The sequence below is a fragment of the Cebidichthys violaceus genome, unplaced genomic scaffold (assembly GCF_023349555.1).
Source record: "Cebidichthys violaceus isolate CVI_PGR_0920_01 unplaced genomic scaffold, fCebVio1.0.p SCAF_84, whole genome shotgun sequence".
Classification (NCBI taxonomy): domain Eukaryota; kingdom Metazoa; phylum Chordata; class Actinopteri; order Perciformes; family Stichaeidae; genus Cebidichthys; species Cebidichthys violaceus.
In genome coordinates, this window is record NW_027176969.1 from 589,340 (window position 1) to 607,352 (window position 18,013).

The 18,013-nt window shown below is 44.6% G+C and overlaps 1 protein-coding gene across 2 annotated transcripts in view; it reads left to right on the forward strand.

Annotated features, from left to right (window-relative positions):
- ddr2a (discoidin domain receptor tyrosine kinase 2a) overlaps positions 1-17,819 on the forward strand; it is a 32,455-nt gene extending 14,636 nt beyond the window's left edge. The window contains exons 3-17 of one of the 2 annotated variants that reach the window (XM_068702435.1): positions 8,876-8,978; positions 9,657-9,888; positions 10,064-10,211; positions 10,656-10,758; positions 12,069-12,252; positions 12,337-12,577; positions 12,705-12,770; positions 13,238-13,374; positions 13,492-13,702; positions 13,800-14,032; positions 14,150-14,277; positions 14,416-14,613; positions 14,704-14,938; positions 15,244-15,393; positions 15,478-17,819. In XM_068702435.1, the coding sequence (XP_068558536.1) occupies positions 8,876-8,978; positions 9,657-9,888; positions 10,064-10,211; positions 10,656-10,758; positions 12,069-12,252; positions 12,337-12,577; positions 12,705-12,770; positions 13,238-13,374; positions 13,492-13,702; positions 13,800-14,032; positions 14,150-14,277; positions 14,416-14,613; positions 14,704-14,938; positions 15,244-15,393; positions 15,478-15,609 (2,501 nt within the window). In that variant the 3' untranslated portion in view covers positions 15,610-17,819. The remainder of the gene's footprint in view (positions 1-8,875; positions 8,979-9,656; positions 9,889-10,063; positions 10,212-10,655; positions 10,759-12,068; positions 12,253-12,336; positions 12,578-12,704; positions 12,771-13,237; positions 13,375-13,491; positions 13,703-13,799; positions 14,033-14,149; positions 14,278-14,415; positions 14,614-14,703; positions 14,939-15,243; positions 15,394-15,477) is intronic. The other variant, XM_068702436.1, reaches the window with a different exon arrangement.
- Positions 17,820-18,013: the final 194 nt, after the last annotated feature.

Consider the following 18,013-nt stretch of genomic DNA (forward strand, 5'->3'; position numbering starts at 1 on the left):
CTCTCACCGACCTCCTCTATGGAATCAAGAGGGTAACCCCGAGACGGAGCTCTGAACCTGTTTATTGAGTCTCTTTCTGTCCCTCTCCGTCCTTCCACCTCTCTCATGTGATAAAATAATAACGTCACAGCGACAATGTAACTAACTTTTGGTTTGATGCGGGACACGAACAGCGGCCTCCTGAGTTAAAGTCCTCACATGTTACACCAGGTAGCTTTCTTTAACAGGTGCTCAGCATACGAAGTCACTCGCTCTGACCGAATGCAAAGACGTCGACCTTTGAACGCAGCCGTGGTTTTGCAGAAAACTTACAACGGCGACATGTTTCCCTGGTGACTGGACTGTTGCTGGGTTTGGTTCTCCAGTCCAGACTGATTCCGACGTTGGATAAGTGCTGCTTTGTGGGAGCCATGTGGTCCCCCGTCTCTCTCTCTCTCTCTCTCTCTCTCTCTCTCTCTCTGGTTTGTCCTCTTTGATCCCAGCATGCCTTTCTCCAGCTCTCCCTTGCACTGTTTTTTGTGGTGTCAATGAAAAAAAGGACCAATAATTCCTTTAACAAGGAAATGGAGTAGCAACACTTGGTGGGCAGAGACTGACTCAAATAGCAACCAACGAGAGGTTTTTGGTTATTATTGAAATTGTAGAAATTCAACAGATATTTGCCAGTAAAAACCCCGACCTGGCTCGTGTTTATGACTTCAGTCTCAAGGCTTCTGTCATCACGCTGAGTTTTCTTTATTGCTGAAAGGATAATGAATGTCATGTGTGCTCAGACCGAAACAGTAATTAATGATGGTTTTGTCAGAGACTCTACGGGTCACGCTGACCGAACTCTGTCAAGCAATGTTTGAAAAAGAAAGAAATAACAGTGAGGGGGGAAAAAAAAAAACGCCCCCATCACTTCCACATCCTCCCGCCTCACTCCCCCCCCCCCCCCCCCCCCTTTCAAAATAAAACTATTGCGATTATATTCTACACTGTTATGAAACTGTAAATCCAATTTCTTGTCTTAGAGTGTATGAAAATAAAAAAACAAACATGAGGTCACGATGACAGGACTGGGGGTTTTTTTTCTTTCTCAGTCAACAGTACTGAATAAAAAGTACAAACATCACATTTTTTTTTTTTTAAAGCAAGAGCAAAACAAACAGAAGCTTATGATTAACAGCAGTTGCTTTCCAGAGCGTACCTTGAAATCATTCTCATATTCACGGAGCGAGCTGCACAGCTTAAACACACTCAAAACCTGGCCGTCCCTGTTTGTCATTCATTCGTTCTTTGTGCCAAAGCAAACAGAATTAAAAGAGAGAGAGAGAGAGAGAGAGAGAGAGAGAGAGAGAGAGAGAGAGAGAGAGATTTATACAGAGTTTTAAAAAAGCGAGGAAAGAAAATAAAGAGGGTGAGCGAGATAGAGATCACAGAGAGCGTTTATAGAAGGAGTTTCAAGTTTGCATGCTGTGGTTACTTTCATGCGTATGTTTCTTTACACACACACACACACACACACATATATATATATATACATATATATTAATATCTTCATTTCTGGCCAATGTAACCAGATGTGAATGTATGCTTACAACAGTTTCTAACAGCATCTTAGATCTCGTAGCATTCGGCACCAAAACTTATATGAGGCATCTTCTCAACCACACTTAATTGAGAATTTGAGTGTTTGACCCTTGTGGGAGTGACTTTCTTTGCTCACTGTGTTCTTGTGAGTGTGTGAGTGTGTGTGTGTGTGTGTGTGTGTGTGTGTGTGTATCTGCTCGCATGCATATACCCGCATGCACAGGCATACTGTGGATCCCGCTATCCCACTGGAGTCTGTGGCTAATGCATACCAGACATTCTGACAGCAGGAAAGTCTATTGAAATAGGCTCTGTCTTTCTCCCTAGCTCTTGTGTGTGTGTGTGTGTGTGTGTGTGTGTGTGTGTGTGTGTGTGTGTGTGTGTGTGTGTGTGTGTGTGTGTGTGTGTGCGTGTGCGTGTGTGTGCGTGTGTGTGTTTGCCAGTATTTGACCACTCATAAGTCATCGAGAGGACTGTTTGTGCATCTGATCGTGGTCAAAGTTCAACAAGTTCACCATTCAAGACACCGTTTTGGATCTGTAATCTGACCCCATGGATTTCTTCACTCCACCAGCGATTATTAAGATGAATAATAAAAAAGAAATCACCTCCAGTGTCACTAAAAAAAAAAGCTCAAAATCTCAACCTGCTGTAATATATGGAGGCAGGATCCATCCACCTATAATTCTGTCTCATGCTTTAGTTCTGCTGCATTGAGAAGAGGGTCATTTTTCCACGGTCTGGAAATATTCACGGCTGAATTTAGTGGAGCTGAGATGTCGAGTGGTGCCAACTTTCCCCTGTTTAAAATTCCCAAGCAATGGAGTTATACCATCCCCTGTCTTTCCCATTTCTCTCGTGAGTGGGCGAACTTTATGTCCCTGTGGAGGGGGGAGGGGGGGTTTGAGGACATGAGCGGTATCGAGCAGTACTGTTGTTGTGAAGCGTAGTTTAGAGTAAACCTTGAATGAACGAACAAAGTGAATGAATTCATGGATATCACAACATTTTCTTTGAGTCGTTAAAAATCACACTTTCAACTTGTGCAACTATGTCGCTTTTTAAAGAAGAATTAATCTGTCGTAACTTTTTAAATACTATGCTATGTTTCAGCATGTCCCAGATACACACTATATGGTTTTTATCACAAAAGTAAAACCACAGAAATAAAGTTTTCCTATTGTACTCTTTTTAGTTGGTGCTGCAAATCCTCCGGATACCGACTGGTTGGGTTTTTTACGGGAGTTAGCCCGCTACAGCCGTTGCGATGGCAATGGTGCACATAAAAATGGCCGCCGCTCTGACCATCCAGCTACGTTTGATTTGAATGGGAATGTCCCTTCTACTCCTGTTTCATTTTTCGGAGTAAAACCTCATCAGGAAATGGAATGTTGAGTTAATCGTCTCTAAGCAGTAAAAAGTCAATATGTTGACCACTTGGTTTCCCATGTTTAAAAACAACAACATATGAATGCAAATTTGGGTTGAAAAAAGGGTACAAGTCCAATTTTCACTCTCCCTCTATCTCTGTTTTACTCTCCCCCAGTTCCAGAGGGAAATAACTAACCGGTAGCTCGTCGCCAACTTTGCCTGTCGGCACAGAGATCATCAGCCGCCTATTAGCAGAAATGGAATATAATGCTCACAACTACGTTTTCGTTAGCGTATCATTCCCCGGAACTAAGAATCGTGTTCTCGTTAGCTCAGAATGAACCAAAAACAATGGGCTGAGAGGCGCGACGAGCGACCCCTTTCATATCGCGCGTAGTCTTTCGATCTATTGTTAAATATCAAAATATGGATTAGTGCAGCTTTAAAGCGGCGGACTCAAGAGGATCTTAAATGTCGTCCGGTAATTTCTACTTGTGGCACACGATGTAAATGTAATGAGGCAGACAGTAAAAAAAAAAAAAGCAACACAACCAAAACTGCCCTTTTGACGGACAGATGTTATGTAGCAGATGTGAGCATCAACTTGCATGTATGCGTGTGTGTGAGTGTGTGTGTGTGTGTGTGTGTGTGTGTGTGTGTGTAGGTGTGTGTGTATGTGGAGCCAGCGGTTGGACAGCAAACACTGCAGAACAAACCTGCCTTTCAGTAGTCGGGGTGCGGTAAAAATCAAGAGGTGAGAGAGAAGGTTTGGTCCATTACTCCTTCATCTCTCTCTCTCTCTCTCTCTCTCTCTCTCTCTCTCTCTCTCTCTCTCTCTCTCTCTCTGTCTCTCTCCATTCCTCCAACCACACAACGCTGGTATTTTTCCACCTTTTTTTTTTTTTTCTGGGGTGATATTTTTAGATTACTGTGGCCAAATGTTGAGCTTGAAGGTTGGGTGGTGGTGTGTGTGTGTGTGTGTGTGTGTGTGTGAGTAGGGGGAGTAAAGAATCTGTGTGCATGCATCCAAAGGAACACACACTCTCCTGCCCCCCCCCCCCCCCCCTCTCATGGCTCACCCCAGGGGTCAGCTCTGAGTGGGCTGGGTGGATAAATAAACACAGCAAAAACCAACATTTGGAAGAGCGGTCACACATCCGGCACGATACACTGGAACCCGTCTCTCTGACTCTCTGTAGGATGTGGTTAAAGACCCTGATAACGACTCCCTTTTTTGCATCAATTATGTCCCAGGCAACACTCACGTGTTTTTGCCGTTGTTTTGTGTGTGTATCACTGTATCCGTCTGGTAGGACTTCATGGAAGACTCACACACCACCTCATACCACATGACAGGCACGCAATCATCCCATCATTCCCACTAAGGTTACGTTCACACTGCAGCCAAAAGTGCTTCAAACCTGTTCATTTTTTGCAAAGTGTCAACAGCAAATGGAATCTGATCTTTTCATTTCAGATTTTTTTTGCCACTTTCATAAGTGGTTTTAAATCAGAGATAGTCATAGTGTAATCCCACTTTTTTTTTTTTTTACATCATCCGCTAACACCTCCGTACAGAAGTAGCAGCCATTGCTCCACAAAAAAAACTGCTTGTCATTATTCTTTTGAGCCTAAAAGTCACTAAAAATGTAATCAATAAACGTCTTAATCTGGGGTTTAACAGCAACTGGCCTGATCGCTGAGGTACAGATGTGAGCCCGAAAGAAAAAAGCCCACATTTCTGGTCGGAAGGAGAAAAAGACCTTCTTTTAAATGTTTTTATTATCTAAGTTATTTCGATAATAACGTCATGGCGGCTTTTTTAAGTTAATCGAAGTAAGCAGGGCTGCAGAGGCGTGGACTCGAGTCACACGACTTGGACTCGAGTCACAAATTTTGATGACTTTAGACTGGACTTGGCAAAATAAAAACACAAAAACAACAACTTCCAACTCCACTTGGACTTCAGCTCCAATGACTCATGTCTTCACTTGGACGTGAGCCTTTTTACATGAGTCACGCGACTTGGAGTCGACTCTGACTCGAGTCACAAAGTTAACGACTTTAGACTCGACTTGGCAAAATAAAAAAACCGTTGCATCTGAGCAATGATTACAAAGTAAGCGCTGAGGCTTTAAGCGTGAACTAAGCCTCAGAGTCCTGCGTCCTCCCAGTGTGTGAGACGGTAGGAGTAGAAGATGAGATGCTGCACCTCTGTCTTGGTCTCTGTTTACACTCGTTACCTCTGTGTGACTGAGGCTCGTGTGCTGCTCTTCTGGCTCTCACAAATCGAGGAGCGCCAACCACCTCAAACCCTTTAACCTCCGGACCGGGGCGGCGCCAACTCCAGCTTCTCCATTTTCCAAACATTGACGTGTCTTGTCATCTTATTTGATTTTGAAATCATTAATTGGACATCTCTCTTGTTTCTCTTGAAGCGGGTTCTGACGATTTTTGTGTTTTCGCTCGAGCTGTAAGCCGTGCAGTTTGAGAGCACCGCACCTATCATTAACATGGTTTTGTGACCGTGCAGCCAAGGAAACCGCTAATATGCGGATAATATGAGAACGGCGATATGATTTCTGTCGGTGTGACGCGAGCTGCAGTGACGAGGGCAGCGCCGAGCAAAGGTTAGAGAGGACAAGATGAAAGGGGGACAGAGGAGGAAGCGAATGTGGACATCTGGAAGAGTTTTTGTTTGTGACTCCTTCAAGCTGTCGCTGTGCCACTGCCAAGACGAAGCCCTGCGGGTGCGTGTGTGTGTGTGTGCGTGTGTGTGTGTGTGTGTGTGTGTGTGGTTGCATCTACGCCTGGTTTGGTGTGTGCACGGACATGCGAGCGGCGCATCGGGCCGCCGGCGTCAGCCCCCAAAACCGTCGGGGGATTTTTCACGTCTTGACTTTTTAAGCAAATATTTGGAGAAAAAAAAGAGCAGGAGAGGGACAGAGAAGGCCTTGAACCTGGAGCTCTGCTGTTGCTGGCTTCTTCTCAAAGGTTTTCCTGTGAGACAAGCGGGCCGTGGCTAACAGGGTCGGCCGTCCTTTAACTTCCGCCTGCAGCTCCGCCGAACGCCGCTAACGCAGACGCAGAAATCGAGTTTCTGCCAAAGGCTCTTTCATCCACAAATGGGGCTAAGTAGAGGTCACATCCCGTGAGGTGGAGTGGTCACTGACTATGTTTACATCCTCGAATGTTACAATTTTCTGAATGTAATATGGGTCAAGTAAACAGCATAATCCGTTTGGATAATCTGAATTAGGCCTTATTCTGAATGTAGCATTTTCAGATTAAGGCGTGAGTGAGATGCCGATGCTATTCTGGTTTTAGGAATATTCTCTGGACTTGCATACGGCGCATTCCAGAACATGAGTCTCAAGACGCAGGAGACGCACCGCCTCCTGTTTACAACCAGCCCTGTGTGTTTTGTACACAAATCAACTGCAGCCAACCAGTTTAGAGTAGGAATGCATTCCCAAAAGAGAAGCCCACATTTCTGGTTTGGAAGGAGGAACACACCTACTTTTAAACATCCTCGTTGTTTGAAGTTGTTTAAAGGGCGCAGCTCGTCGGACCTACGTCAGGGCTCAAGGTGTGGACTCAGGACCCATAACTTGGACTTGAGTCAGATTGGATGATCTTAGACGCAACTTGACAAAATCAAGAAATGACTTGCAAACTCGACTTGGACTTAAACCCAAATGACTCATGACTTTTCTAGGACTTGAGCCTTTTGAAAATACTTCATATCTTCCCTCTAAGCCCGAAGATTAAGAAGTATGTTATTTAAAAAAAAAAAAAGTGTGTCACGATTCAGATTATTTCCTGAATCAAAGAACGTTGACGCTGTTCAGCCCCGGCAAGTCGACGCTTAGTTCTCCAGATCCACTTGGTTTGAACCAAACCGACAGCGTCTAATCAAGTCGCAGGAGAGACGTTACGTTACTGAGCACCAAAATAATATAAAAGACCATGTCGTCCATGAACAAAAACATATGCATTAGTCCAAAAAAAAAAGAAGAATTGCAATGTTCAAAACTGCAGACGAAGATGGCATTACATTTGGTGACGACACTCAAAGTTCAGGACTCAAAACTTGGGACTTGGGACTTCAGTGCAAAGATTTGACACTTGTGACTTGACACAGCTTACTATAGGAATATTGTCTGTTTAAGGAATAAAGGACGAAAGCATGTAAACCAAGCCCCGTAGAAAACACGTGACGTTGCTCTTTTTGGAAACACCCAGAAATCAGTAGAATCATTCAGAGCCTTGTAAAAGTGTAACAGACGCCATGTTGGATGTGTCACGCTCACTCAGCCTCTAGCCAGCTGAGTCTTAATGAGATGAAGATTTTCCTAAATCACTCTTTATTTTTATCAGCTCTCGCTGGAAAGAGACAAAAGAAGACAGAGAGAGAGAGAGAGAGAGAGAGAGAGAGAGAGAGAGAGAGAGAGAGAGAGAAGGGAGAGAGACCACACAGGAGGAGTGAGAGGAGGACAGAGAGGAGACATGAGGGGGTGGACGGGCATGCAGGAAACAGAGGGCATATTGCTCCTATTGACCGCATGGTGGGGGCGTGATGGGCTCAACGCTGCCAGGGTTACCACACACACACACACACACACACACACACACACACACACACACACACACACACACACACACAGTAACAACATGTACTTGATACCAGCTCTGTTTGGACTGGCAGAAACACTGAATGGATCCAGCTTATTATTTCAATAAAGCAACCACAATATGAGTGTGGACATGTGTGTGTGTGTGTGTGTGTGTGTGTGTGTGTGTGTGTGTGTGTGGTACTCTCACATCACCACCCCACCCCCTTTTCATCCAGCGCTATCCATCACGTGTTTTTTTTTTGTTGACAGGAGCTGAGAATTAAGTCGTTCTGTCTCAGAAATGTCCGCGAGCGTCTGGTGAATGTTTGAGTTTTGGTTTCAAAATTGTTCAACGGCGACCGGCGCTGCGGTTGGTCTGAGAGAAGTCGGGGGAGGAGCTGCGTGATTCAGAGTGTGGTGATAATCCAGTTAGCCTTAAATACCAGCGGTGGAACGAGAACATCCTTAAATAGAAGCATTGTGATGGACTTGAGTGCGTAGTGAGAGTACTGTTAATAAAAACGACTCAAGTAAATATTTAAAAAGTGAGATAATCGGTTTATTTTTTATAGATAATTGTCAGAAGAGCCCTTTAGGATCCTGACAGTATTTCAATTCAATAGAAATAATAAACTTTATTCATAAAGCTCTTTTCAAAATAGAGGCTACAAAGTGTTAAACAATAATAAAAACTGTTATAAAATAGCTGGAAAGACAACCAATGAAGCAACATATGACAATAAATAAATATAATTAAAACAAAATAATAAATAATAAAATATATAGTTGAGAGAATGCCTTTGTATACAGACACAAGTGGACAAATTCAGGGCACAAACCTTGTGTAATATCTACTCATTCATAATAATCATTATATGAATATATATATATATATATATATATATATATATATATATATATATATATATATATATATATATATAAAGAAGTATTCAGAGCCTTTACTTGAAGTGTGTTAGTTTGATACGATAGTTGGATGAGAAGATCAATATCGCTCTCTTGTCTGTCAATTAAATATGAAACTACAGCTAACAGCCAGTTAGCTTAGCTTAGCATATAATGGAGTCTCCAAGCACATAACATAATATCTTTAATTAATCTTATTTAATATACTTATATACAGTCGAGTGAAACCACAACTTGTTTTTTGCGCTTCGGTTTTTGCCCGGGTTAACAAACAAACTATCGTCCTGCTGGCTTCTACTTTTTGGCCGTCAGTGGCGTTGAGTGGACGCTCCTCTGTTGACCCTCCTGACCTGATCAATGGAGTAATCAAAGGCCTTGGTGTGTCTCAGGTGTGTGTCGCTATCCTCTGGGCATGTCAGGAGGGCAGATCCAGGACGAGGACATCTCCGCCTCCAGCCAGTGGTCCGAGTCCACCGCTGCTAGATACGGCAGGTATGTGTCTTTCTCTCTCTCACACACACACACACACACACACATAGCTTCATAGTATGTTTACCCTGATAATGAGTGTGTGTGTGTGTGTGTGTGTGTGTGTGTGTGTGTGTGTGTGGGTGGCTTTTCCTGCAAAGGTGTTTGAGCCTGTTTATTTGCAGTAAGCCACAAACTGGGGTATCAGTTCTACTGACAGCCACATGATTAAGGAGACATTTGCGTGTGTGTGTGTGTGTGTGTGTGTGTGTGTGTGTGTGTGTGTGTGTGTGTGTGTGCAGCAGAACTTGGGTGGGCCTTCAGCAAGTATCAGGATAATGATGTAACTCACTTTCCCCATCCATCCCGGCTGTGTTTTTTCCGTCTCGCCCTGTTCCCCCCTCCTCACCTCTACCAGTTCCTTTGCCCCAAAGTTAACACTTTAGGACAAATTCACGACTTAAGTCTTCACCCGAGATGTTTTCATAAGCAGGCTGTAAGAACTGAAATCCACCGCCGCACTCGCTTTCACTTTCCTCTCACCTTTTTTCCCTCTCCATCCTGTTCTACTTATTCTTCCTCCCTGGCTCTCCTCTCTTTCCTGCTGTAAAATGAACATATGAACATCCACAGTTATTTCCTCCCTTCTCTCTCTCTCTCTGTCTCTCTCTCTCTCGCTCCCTCTCTCTCTACCTAACCCAGGTTGGACTTTGAGGAGGGCGACGGCGCCTGGTGTCCGGAGATAACGGTGGAGCCGGACAGCCTGAAGGAGTTCCTCCAGATCGACCTGCGCTCGCTGCACTTCATCACCCTGGTGGGCACCCAGGGTCGTCACGCGGGAGGCATCGGAAACGAGTTCTCCCAGATGTACAAGATCAAGTACAGCCGCGACGGCAGCCGCTGGATCTCGTGGAGAAACCGGCAGGGCAAGCAGGTACACGTCTTCACAGATAAAGACGCCCTGACGCTCGACACGGCTGTGTTTATAGCCGTAAATAGAGATCGGACCGATTTTTCTCGCTGATCGGTCGTGAGGTCACGAGGTCGCTTCTACAATCGCTAGCGAGATACTTCATTGAGCTCAAGGTGCGTTTGTTTTTGAGCCGCAGGTGATCGAGGGAAACAGGAACGCCTACGACATCGTGCTGAAGGACCTGGAGCCGCCCATCATCGCTCGCTTCGTCCGCTTCATGCCCGTCACGGACCACTCCATGAACGTCTGCATGAGAGTGGAGCTCTACGGCTGCGAATGGCTGGGTGAGAGGTGGCTGATGATGATGAGGAGGATGATGAGGAAAGAGAGGATGTGTGAGGACGGATGAGCGAGGAAGTGACCTTAACTTTGAGCTAAAGATAGAAAGGGTCAGCTGACTCTCTGACACATATCTATGAACAACCCTTGATGGACACAACAATAATCATATTAGTTACCAGATATTGAGGAACCTCTCCGGCCCCTTGGTTGGTGGCTTCACGCTTCAAACTATGACGCACTAAGTCTGGTCAAATGAGACATTTCTTCAACCGTCTGAAAACACTACATATTCATAATGGAACATTCTACCCATCCACAGGGTCCTCATTTTTTGTAAATCTACTATTTTTGAAACAACCTTCTGTGGTTTTGAGCAGCGCTTCTCTGCACAGCGTGAGTTTTTAGAACGATGGACTAAAGAAAGTGTATTTTTGTTTGCTTTGCAGATGGTCTCGTGTCGTACAACGCTCCAGCAGGAGAACAGACGAGCTCGCCTGCTTACCCTGCTTACTTCAACGACTCCGTCTATGACGGTGCTGTCATCCACAGGTGTGTGTGTGTGTGTGTGTGAGTTTCATTATGTCCTCCTCCTTCCTGTTTCTACCCACCACTACTCTGCTTCATCATCCGTCTCTTCCTTCGTCAGTGTTTCCCCCCAACCCCCCCCCCACCCCACCCCCTTCACCTTGTTGTTGCTCCGTCACCATGGAGAACCCAGAGAGAGGTCACGGTGGTTTACTTAGTTAAGCAATACCTCATAGGAATGACTGAGTCAACCGGGCTTATGAAGTTAGTCTAGAGACCGGAATGAGCCACTCGCTCTCTTGTTGACGGCGGTGTTTGGTTCATGTCATGGTGAATAATGTCCTCCATGACACAGGCAGGCTTCCTTCTCCATGTGGAGGCGACAGTGCAGAGAGAAAAGAAAATGGCCTTTATTACGATGTCGCGGCCAAAGGCAGAAGAGAAGAATCGGCGTCACAATGCCGCCACCTAGTGGCAAACGGTTGCGCCGATTTACTGTATTTTTTTTTTTGCGTCTCTCCCAAAGCACTTACAGAGAAATAGAAATGTTGTGTTGTGATCATATTTATATTCATATTATTGTGTGTTTTTGTGCTTTGGCAACATTGTTTTTTTTTTTTTTTTTTACTTTCTTGTCAATAAAGCCACATTGAATTGAATTAAATAGCAGCCAGGAAGAAGGACAACAGAGCTGGACACATTTAGGTAAAGAGTAAACAGGACTGTTATGTGAAAAATAGTGAAATATAGGTGTAAATATAAATACAAAAATGTAATAAAATAAGAAATATAACGTTGATTTACAGTCCAATGTGTTCTGTAAATTGTAAACAATACAAATAGTGTAAATATATGAATAAATACTGAATGGATATATATGGACTTTATGAGTATGTACATGTAAAGGATGTATAGGAATTATATTGACAGTACCAGACGATATATACATATTAGAAAACTAATTGTGCATTTATAACTATCCTTATAGACAGGGTGTAACTGACATTAAGATGCTCATCAGAGTGACGGCCTGCAGGAAGAAGCTGCTCTCTTGTGTTCTGGTTATTTTGCCGTACAGTGTTATTGCCTAGCAGAGGGGAGACGTTCAAACAGGTTGTGTCCAGGGTGTCAAAGGTCTGCAGTCATGTTTCCTGACTTCCGGAGGAGTATAAGTCCTGGAGTGGAAGGCAGTCTGGCACCAGAGACTTTCTCTCCACTCCTGATTGTCTGTTGTTCTCTGTTTAGTGGCGGATCCAAACCGAACAGTGAAAGTACGGTAAAGCGATGTTCCTCTGTCTCTGCTGCCTTCTCTCTTACACGTCGTTGTGTCTCAGTATGACAGAGGGCTTGGGTCAGCTGACCGACGGCGTGTGCGGCCTGGACGACTTCGCACACAGTCACGTCTACAACGTGTGGCCCGGCTACGACTACGTGGGTTGGACCAACGAGAGCTTCCCCAGCGGATATGTTGAAATCATGTTTGAGTTTGACCGCATACGCAACTTCACCACCATGAAGGTGAGGTCTCCTGGTGATACAAGCCCCCCCCTCCCAGTGTGTTTATCCTCACCAGCACTAAAAGTGTCTAAATCTGCGGTCCAGGTCCACTGCAACAACATGTACTCGCGTCGCATCAAGGCCTTCCGCCAGGTGGTGTGTCACTTCCGCTCGGAGGCGGACTGGGAGGCCACGCCTCTCGCCTTCAGCCCCGTGGAGGACGAGAAGAATCCCAGCGCCCGCTTCGTCACCGTCAACCTGGCCAATCACATGGCCAGCGCCATCAAGTGCCAGTTCTACTTTGCTGACGCCTGGATGTTGTTCAGCGAGATCACCTTCCAGTCAGGTATAGACCGAAGAACTGTGTGTGTCGTGCATTATTTGTTGTTATTATTATTATTATTATTATTAAAGTCTCTTTTGAGGCCTTCTGATTTAATTTCTGATCATCTGGCCTTTTTTTTTTTCTTTAGATACAGCCATGTACAACACAACACTGGCTCCGCCCAAGACAGGACTGCCACCCAACATACAACCAGGTCAGCGATCCCTCCACACTCACACACACACACACACACACACACACACGCTCGACGAATCCCTGCACACATTTTTATGAAAGGCTCATATCAGTAAGAATAGGGATGCGATAAAGTGCCGGGAAACAGTGAGGCAGTTTATCAGAAATAAGAGCGTTTATTGTACAAATTCTTGAATTCCTTAAAGAGATTCTGGCTTCCTGTTTTTCACATTCAGATCCCCATAGCAGCAAAACCAATGAGAAGGTCAAGACTGATTCCATAGGATCAGTAAAAAAAAGTTCCTTTTAACAATAAAATAATAACTTTTGAAAAGCGGCGTAAGAAGATGGAAGTGATGTTGGATGTTAGTCTGGTTTGTGTCGCTCATTCAAGGAACTGCAGTTTTTGGCTTCATTCCTCAGCAGCGGAGTTTGCCGCTTGATGCAGACAGTCAAAGGTGTCTCTCCTTGTCTCCCTTCCCCCAGAGGACGACCCCACCCACAAAATAGATGACAGCAACACCCGCATTCTGATCGGCTGCTTAGTGGCCATCATCCTCATCCTCGTGGTCATCATCGTCATCATCCTGTGGAGGCAGGTGTGGCAGAAGATGTTGGAGAAGGTGAGCTCGAGTCATCAAACTGACGCCAGCCTGTGCATGTTGAGTCATTTCCATTGAGTCTTCTTTCGGGAGGTGGTCAGATTCTGTTCCTTCACCCCCCCACGTCCTTTATTCTAGGCCTCTCGCCGGATGCTGGACGATGAACTAACTGCTAGTTTGTCAATACAGAGTGAGACGTTCGCTTACAACCACAACCAGTCGAGCACAATCAGCGAGCAGGAGTCTAATTCCACATACGAGCGCATCTTCCCCCTCGGTCCAGACTATCAGGAGCCATCGCGCATCATATGTAAGCTGCCGGAGTTTGCTCAGAGCTCAGAGGAGCCCGGTAGGTGGTAAAACATCCATTCAAACTGATTAACAGCGTGGTCAATCCCTCATCTTACTGGGATTCTTAGTCACGGTTCCCCACATTCTGTCCGCAGCTTCAACCAGCACAGCAGCTTCTAAATCCACCACAACCACCGTCGTCCAAGACGGCGCCCCTCACTACGCAGAGGCCGACATCGTGAACCTGCAAGGCGTGACCGGGAGCAACACGTACGCCATCCCCGCGCTGGCCATGGACCTGTTGTCGGGGAAGGACGTTGCCGTTGAGGAGTTCCCACGAAAGCTGCTCACGTTCAAGGAGAAGCTGGGAGAGGGCCAGTTTGGCGAGGTGTGTGTGTGTGTGTGTGTGTGTGTGTGTGTGTGTGTGCAGCTTCGTCTTTCCTCCTCCAGCTTTAGATGAAAGCATAAAGTTTTAAAAACGTTGCATTCCTCCTCTCCCCTTCAGGTGCACCTGTGTGAAGCAGAGGGAATGCAGGAGTTCATGAATAAGGAGTTTTTATTTGACATCCCCGAGGACCAGCCGGTTTTAGTGGCCGTGAAGATGCTCCGTTCAGACGCCGACAAAAATGCAAGGTATGGACCCCAGGCGCCCGAGTGATCTGCACCAAACACCTGCATGATCAGCCTGTACATGTAGCTGAAAGTAAAGTTTATGCAACTATGATTTCTCTCCGTGTAAAGGACTTTTTGTTTGCGTGTGTTTTTGGATAGGAATGACTTCCTGAAAGAGATAAAGATCATGTCGCGTTTGAAGGACCCCAACATCATTCGCCTGCTGGCCGTGTGCATCTACAGCGACCCTCTCTGTATGATCACAGAATACATGGAGAACGGAGATCTCAACCAGTTTCTGTCCCGCCACGAACCGGAGGGCCAGCTGGCTCTGCTCAGCAACGCGCCTACAGTCAGGTGAGGCCGAACGGAAACGAGCGTGAGACGGCTAAATATGTTGTCTTTGTGTGTTTTTCCCATTGTTTCTTTTCTCGCTCCTCTCTCCAGCTTCAGTAATCTGTGCTACATGGCGGCTCAGATCGCGTCGGGGATGAAGTACCTCTCCTCTCTGAACTTCGTTCATCGGGACTTGGCCACGCGGAATTGCCTGGTGGGCAAGAACTACACGATAAAGATAGCTGACTTCGGCATGAGCAGAAACCTGTACAGCGGTGACTACTACCGCATCCAGGGCAGAGCGGTGCTGCCTATTCGCTGGATGTCGTGGGAGAGCATCCTGCTGGTAAGGACCCCTTCGACTTAAAGGAATACTTTAACCCACAAAATGGCCGTTTGTGTATCCATTACTCGCCCCTTGTTGCTTTGAGTTGGATCTTTGCAAAGATGCATGTGTTTGGGAAGTAGCGAGCGTTCGACTGAGTTTGTAAACTAACGTTTTGATATAGTTTACTTCAATTCATCAACGATTTTCTCCGTTTTTTTGGATTCTCCGCTCATCGTGGAGGCATGCAAGACAAATAAAAGGTTTCAATGAACGCTGGGTGAGTAATTGAGCTGATAGACTTGTCCCCGTGTTTTGCGTCGCAGGGTAAGTTCACCACAGCTAGCGACGTGTGGGCCTTCGGGGTCACCCTGTGGGAGATACTCAACTTCTGCAAGGAGCAGCCCTACTCCCAGCTCACTGATGAGCAGGTGATAGAAAACACCGGGGAGTTCTTCAGGGACCAGAAAAGACAGGTGAGTGTCGCTACAAACATTTCAGCCGCGCGTAAATAAACAAGTGGGTTTAATGGCTTATCTCCTCGCCTCCGTGTCGCGCAGATCTACCTGCCTCAGCCTGTGCTGTGTCCAGACTCGCTCTACAAGATCATGCTGAGCTGCTGGAGGAGGAACACCAAGGAACGGCCCTCCTTCCAGGAAATACACCGAGCCCTCCTGGAGATGCAGCCGTAAGCCAGGGTGTGGGGGTGGGGGGGGGTGTGGGGGCCACGTTTAAAGACAGTGATTTCCCAGACCGCTCGTCTCTGGGAGAAGAAAACGGTGCAAAGACAAGGGTAGACCATGATTCAGACCCGATCCAGGTTTAAGCTATCTTGTTTCAGGAGAGAGAACAAAAAAAACCTGTGGGCTCCAAGCTACGATTTTGGAGACACTGATTCATGGACTTACACTCTGCAAAGAGGGACTATACCAGAGACTTGTGGTGTGTCCGCTTGAGCTCAATTGGCTCAATCAGAGGTTTTACAGACATACAGGTATTATCAGAAAACAAATCTATTCTAATGGAGACGTGATTAAGGTTTGGTCGTGACGCGTGTTCAAAAAAATAAATGTAGCAAGTGACATTCGGCACTTTTAAAAACGTATTTTTATTTCATTTTTTTTTTTTTTAATATGAGTTCAAATTTCCCATGTTACAGTGTCTGATGTGCATTGCTGAAGAACCTTCTCGTGTTTCCTTTTGGAAGACTGCTTGAATGTAGAAGAGGAAACCGACCGTCACTGTTACATTTCTTTTGCGTTTCAAAGCATTTTCATCTCAGACCAACGCCACACATTTAGAGTGACGAGGAGACATTGGTCTGTAGTGCATTATGCAAATATTTATGCTGCGTTATAATCTGCTTATAGCACTGTAGGGTTATAGTTATAACACTCATACGCATGCATGCTTTATAACAATAATTATAACACATTATAAAGCATTATATAATGACTTGTACGGTCATTTGCTGGTCACTCACTGATAATGTATTATATCTTAATAAATGATTATCTTTTCACAACGCATTATAATGTGATTATAATATACTTTAAGCGGTCGTTGATTCCTTTAATAAGTAAAAGAGAAAAAAATATGAAATCTGCAGGAACAACATAATTCTTTTTTACTTTACTGAATAATGTAGAATTATTATGATTATTGTTATAAAGCATTATGACTATTTATGAGCGCTTATGATTATAAATACATAGTACAATAAGCAGACAATAATGCATTGTAAGTATGTTTATGATGCATTACATATAAAGTGTAACTGAGTCTCTCTCATCTCCCTGCAGTTTTCCTTCTGTGATTTGAACACAAAGTGTATATGACTGTGTATTTTCAATAGATACGTCTAAATCTCAAACAGCAATATTTTGTATTAATATTTATATGTTCATATGTGTTTGTTTTGTTTCTGTTTTGTCGATATATTTGTGGATTAATATTCTCTTTACGTTTTATTCGATGTGATTCACTAACTTCACCGCTCACATTTTTGGGGATCTAAACACCAAAACAAACTGCTTCCGAATATTTTTCTGTTTTTTTTTTTTTTTGCCACTGCAAAAAGTGTTATCGTCTCGCCTTGAGCCCAAAATGAAATATCATTCTTTTCATGCTTATCGGGAATACAGGCTGTATTTGTGTGTTCATGTTGGTTTAACGGTATGTGTTTACAGTCAGCATCATTGGGAAGATGTTGGTGTCGAACAAGTTAATATTGCGTATACGCTTATAGTTCGTCTCCGTTGGCAAAGAAAGTGTATTTCCTTTGAAATCAGGAATGTAGAGGAGCCTAATTAATGTGTTTGATTGGAACAGAATGACTGCTTCAGATAGGTTTATATTAGCTGACGATAGCTAACACAGCTAATGACTTATCTATTTTATTGTATTGGTAGTGTGCTGGATTCTTTCCTCTTCTTCTCCGGCATACGTCTGTGTATAACTCTCTAATAGCTTGACCTTCATACTGCATACCACTGTTTTCCTGCCACTTCAGCTGTATTTACAGGCTCCGCCCTCTTATCGGAGGCCTCGTTCATAAAAGACACTCATGTCTGCCCTTATGCATGGTATTTTCAACGTTTATGTGAAAGTTCACTCTTATCTTTCTGTGTTTCGCAATCTAGGCAAACGATTAGTGCAAGTAAGTTAAATATTAATTTCAGGAGACACATTTTGGGTGTTTATGCGGAGTGTGGTGATTCCCATCAGATAAGGAAATCTTTTCATTGCATTTACAATCCGTTTTAAATGAGTTGGGTTGATTTCACGATTAGTTTTACTACATTTTTGTACTCAAATGTTTGTTTGTTTTCCGGTGAGAATGGTTTTATATATATACGTTGTAAACAAATGTTGTACATTGATGGACGAAATACAAATAAAATTTAAACAGGGAATGGTCTCTTTGTGACTGCTCTTGATTTATTCACAATCTCCGAGTAGCTGATACCATGTGGGCGGGGCCTGAAGCTGAGCCGACCGGCATCCGGCTGTCATTGGCTGAGAGCGGCAGCAGTGTCCAATCACAACGCGGGGGCGGAGTTAAGAATATGACTCCACAGGAAATGCTGCATGAGG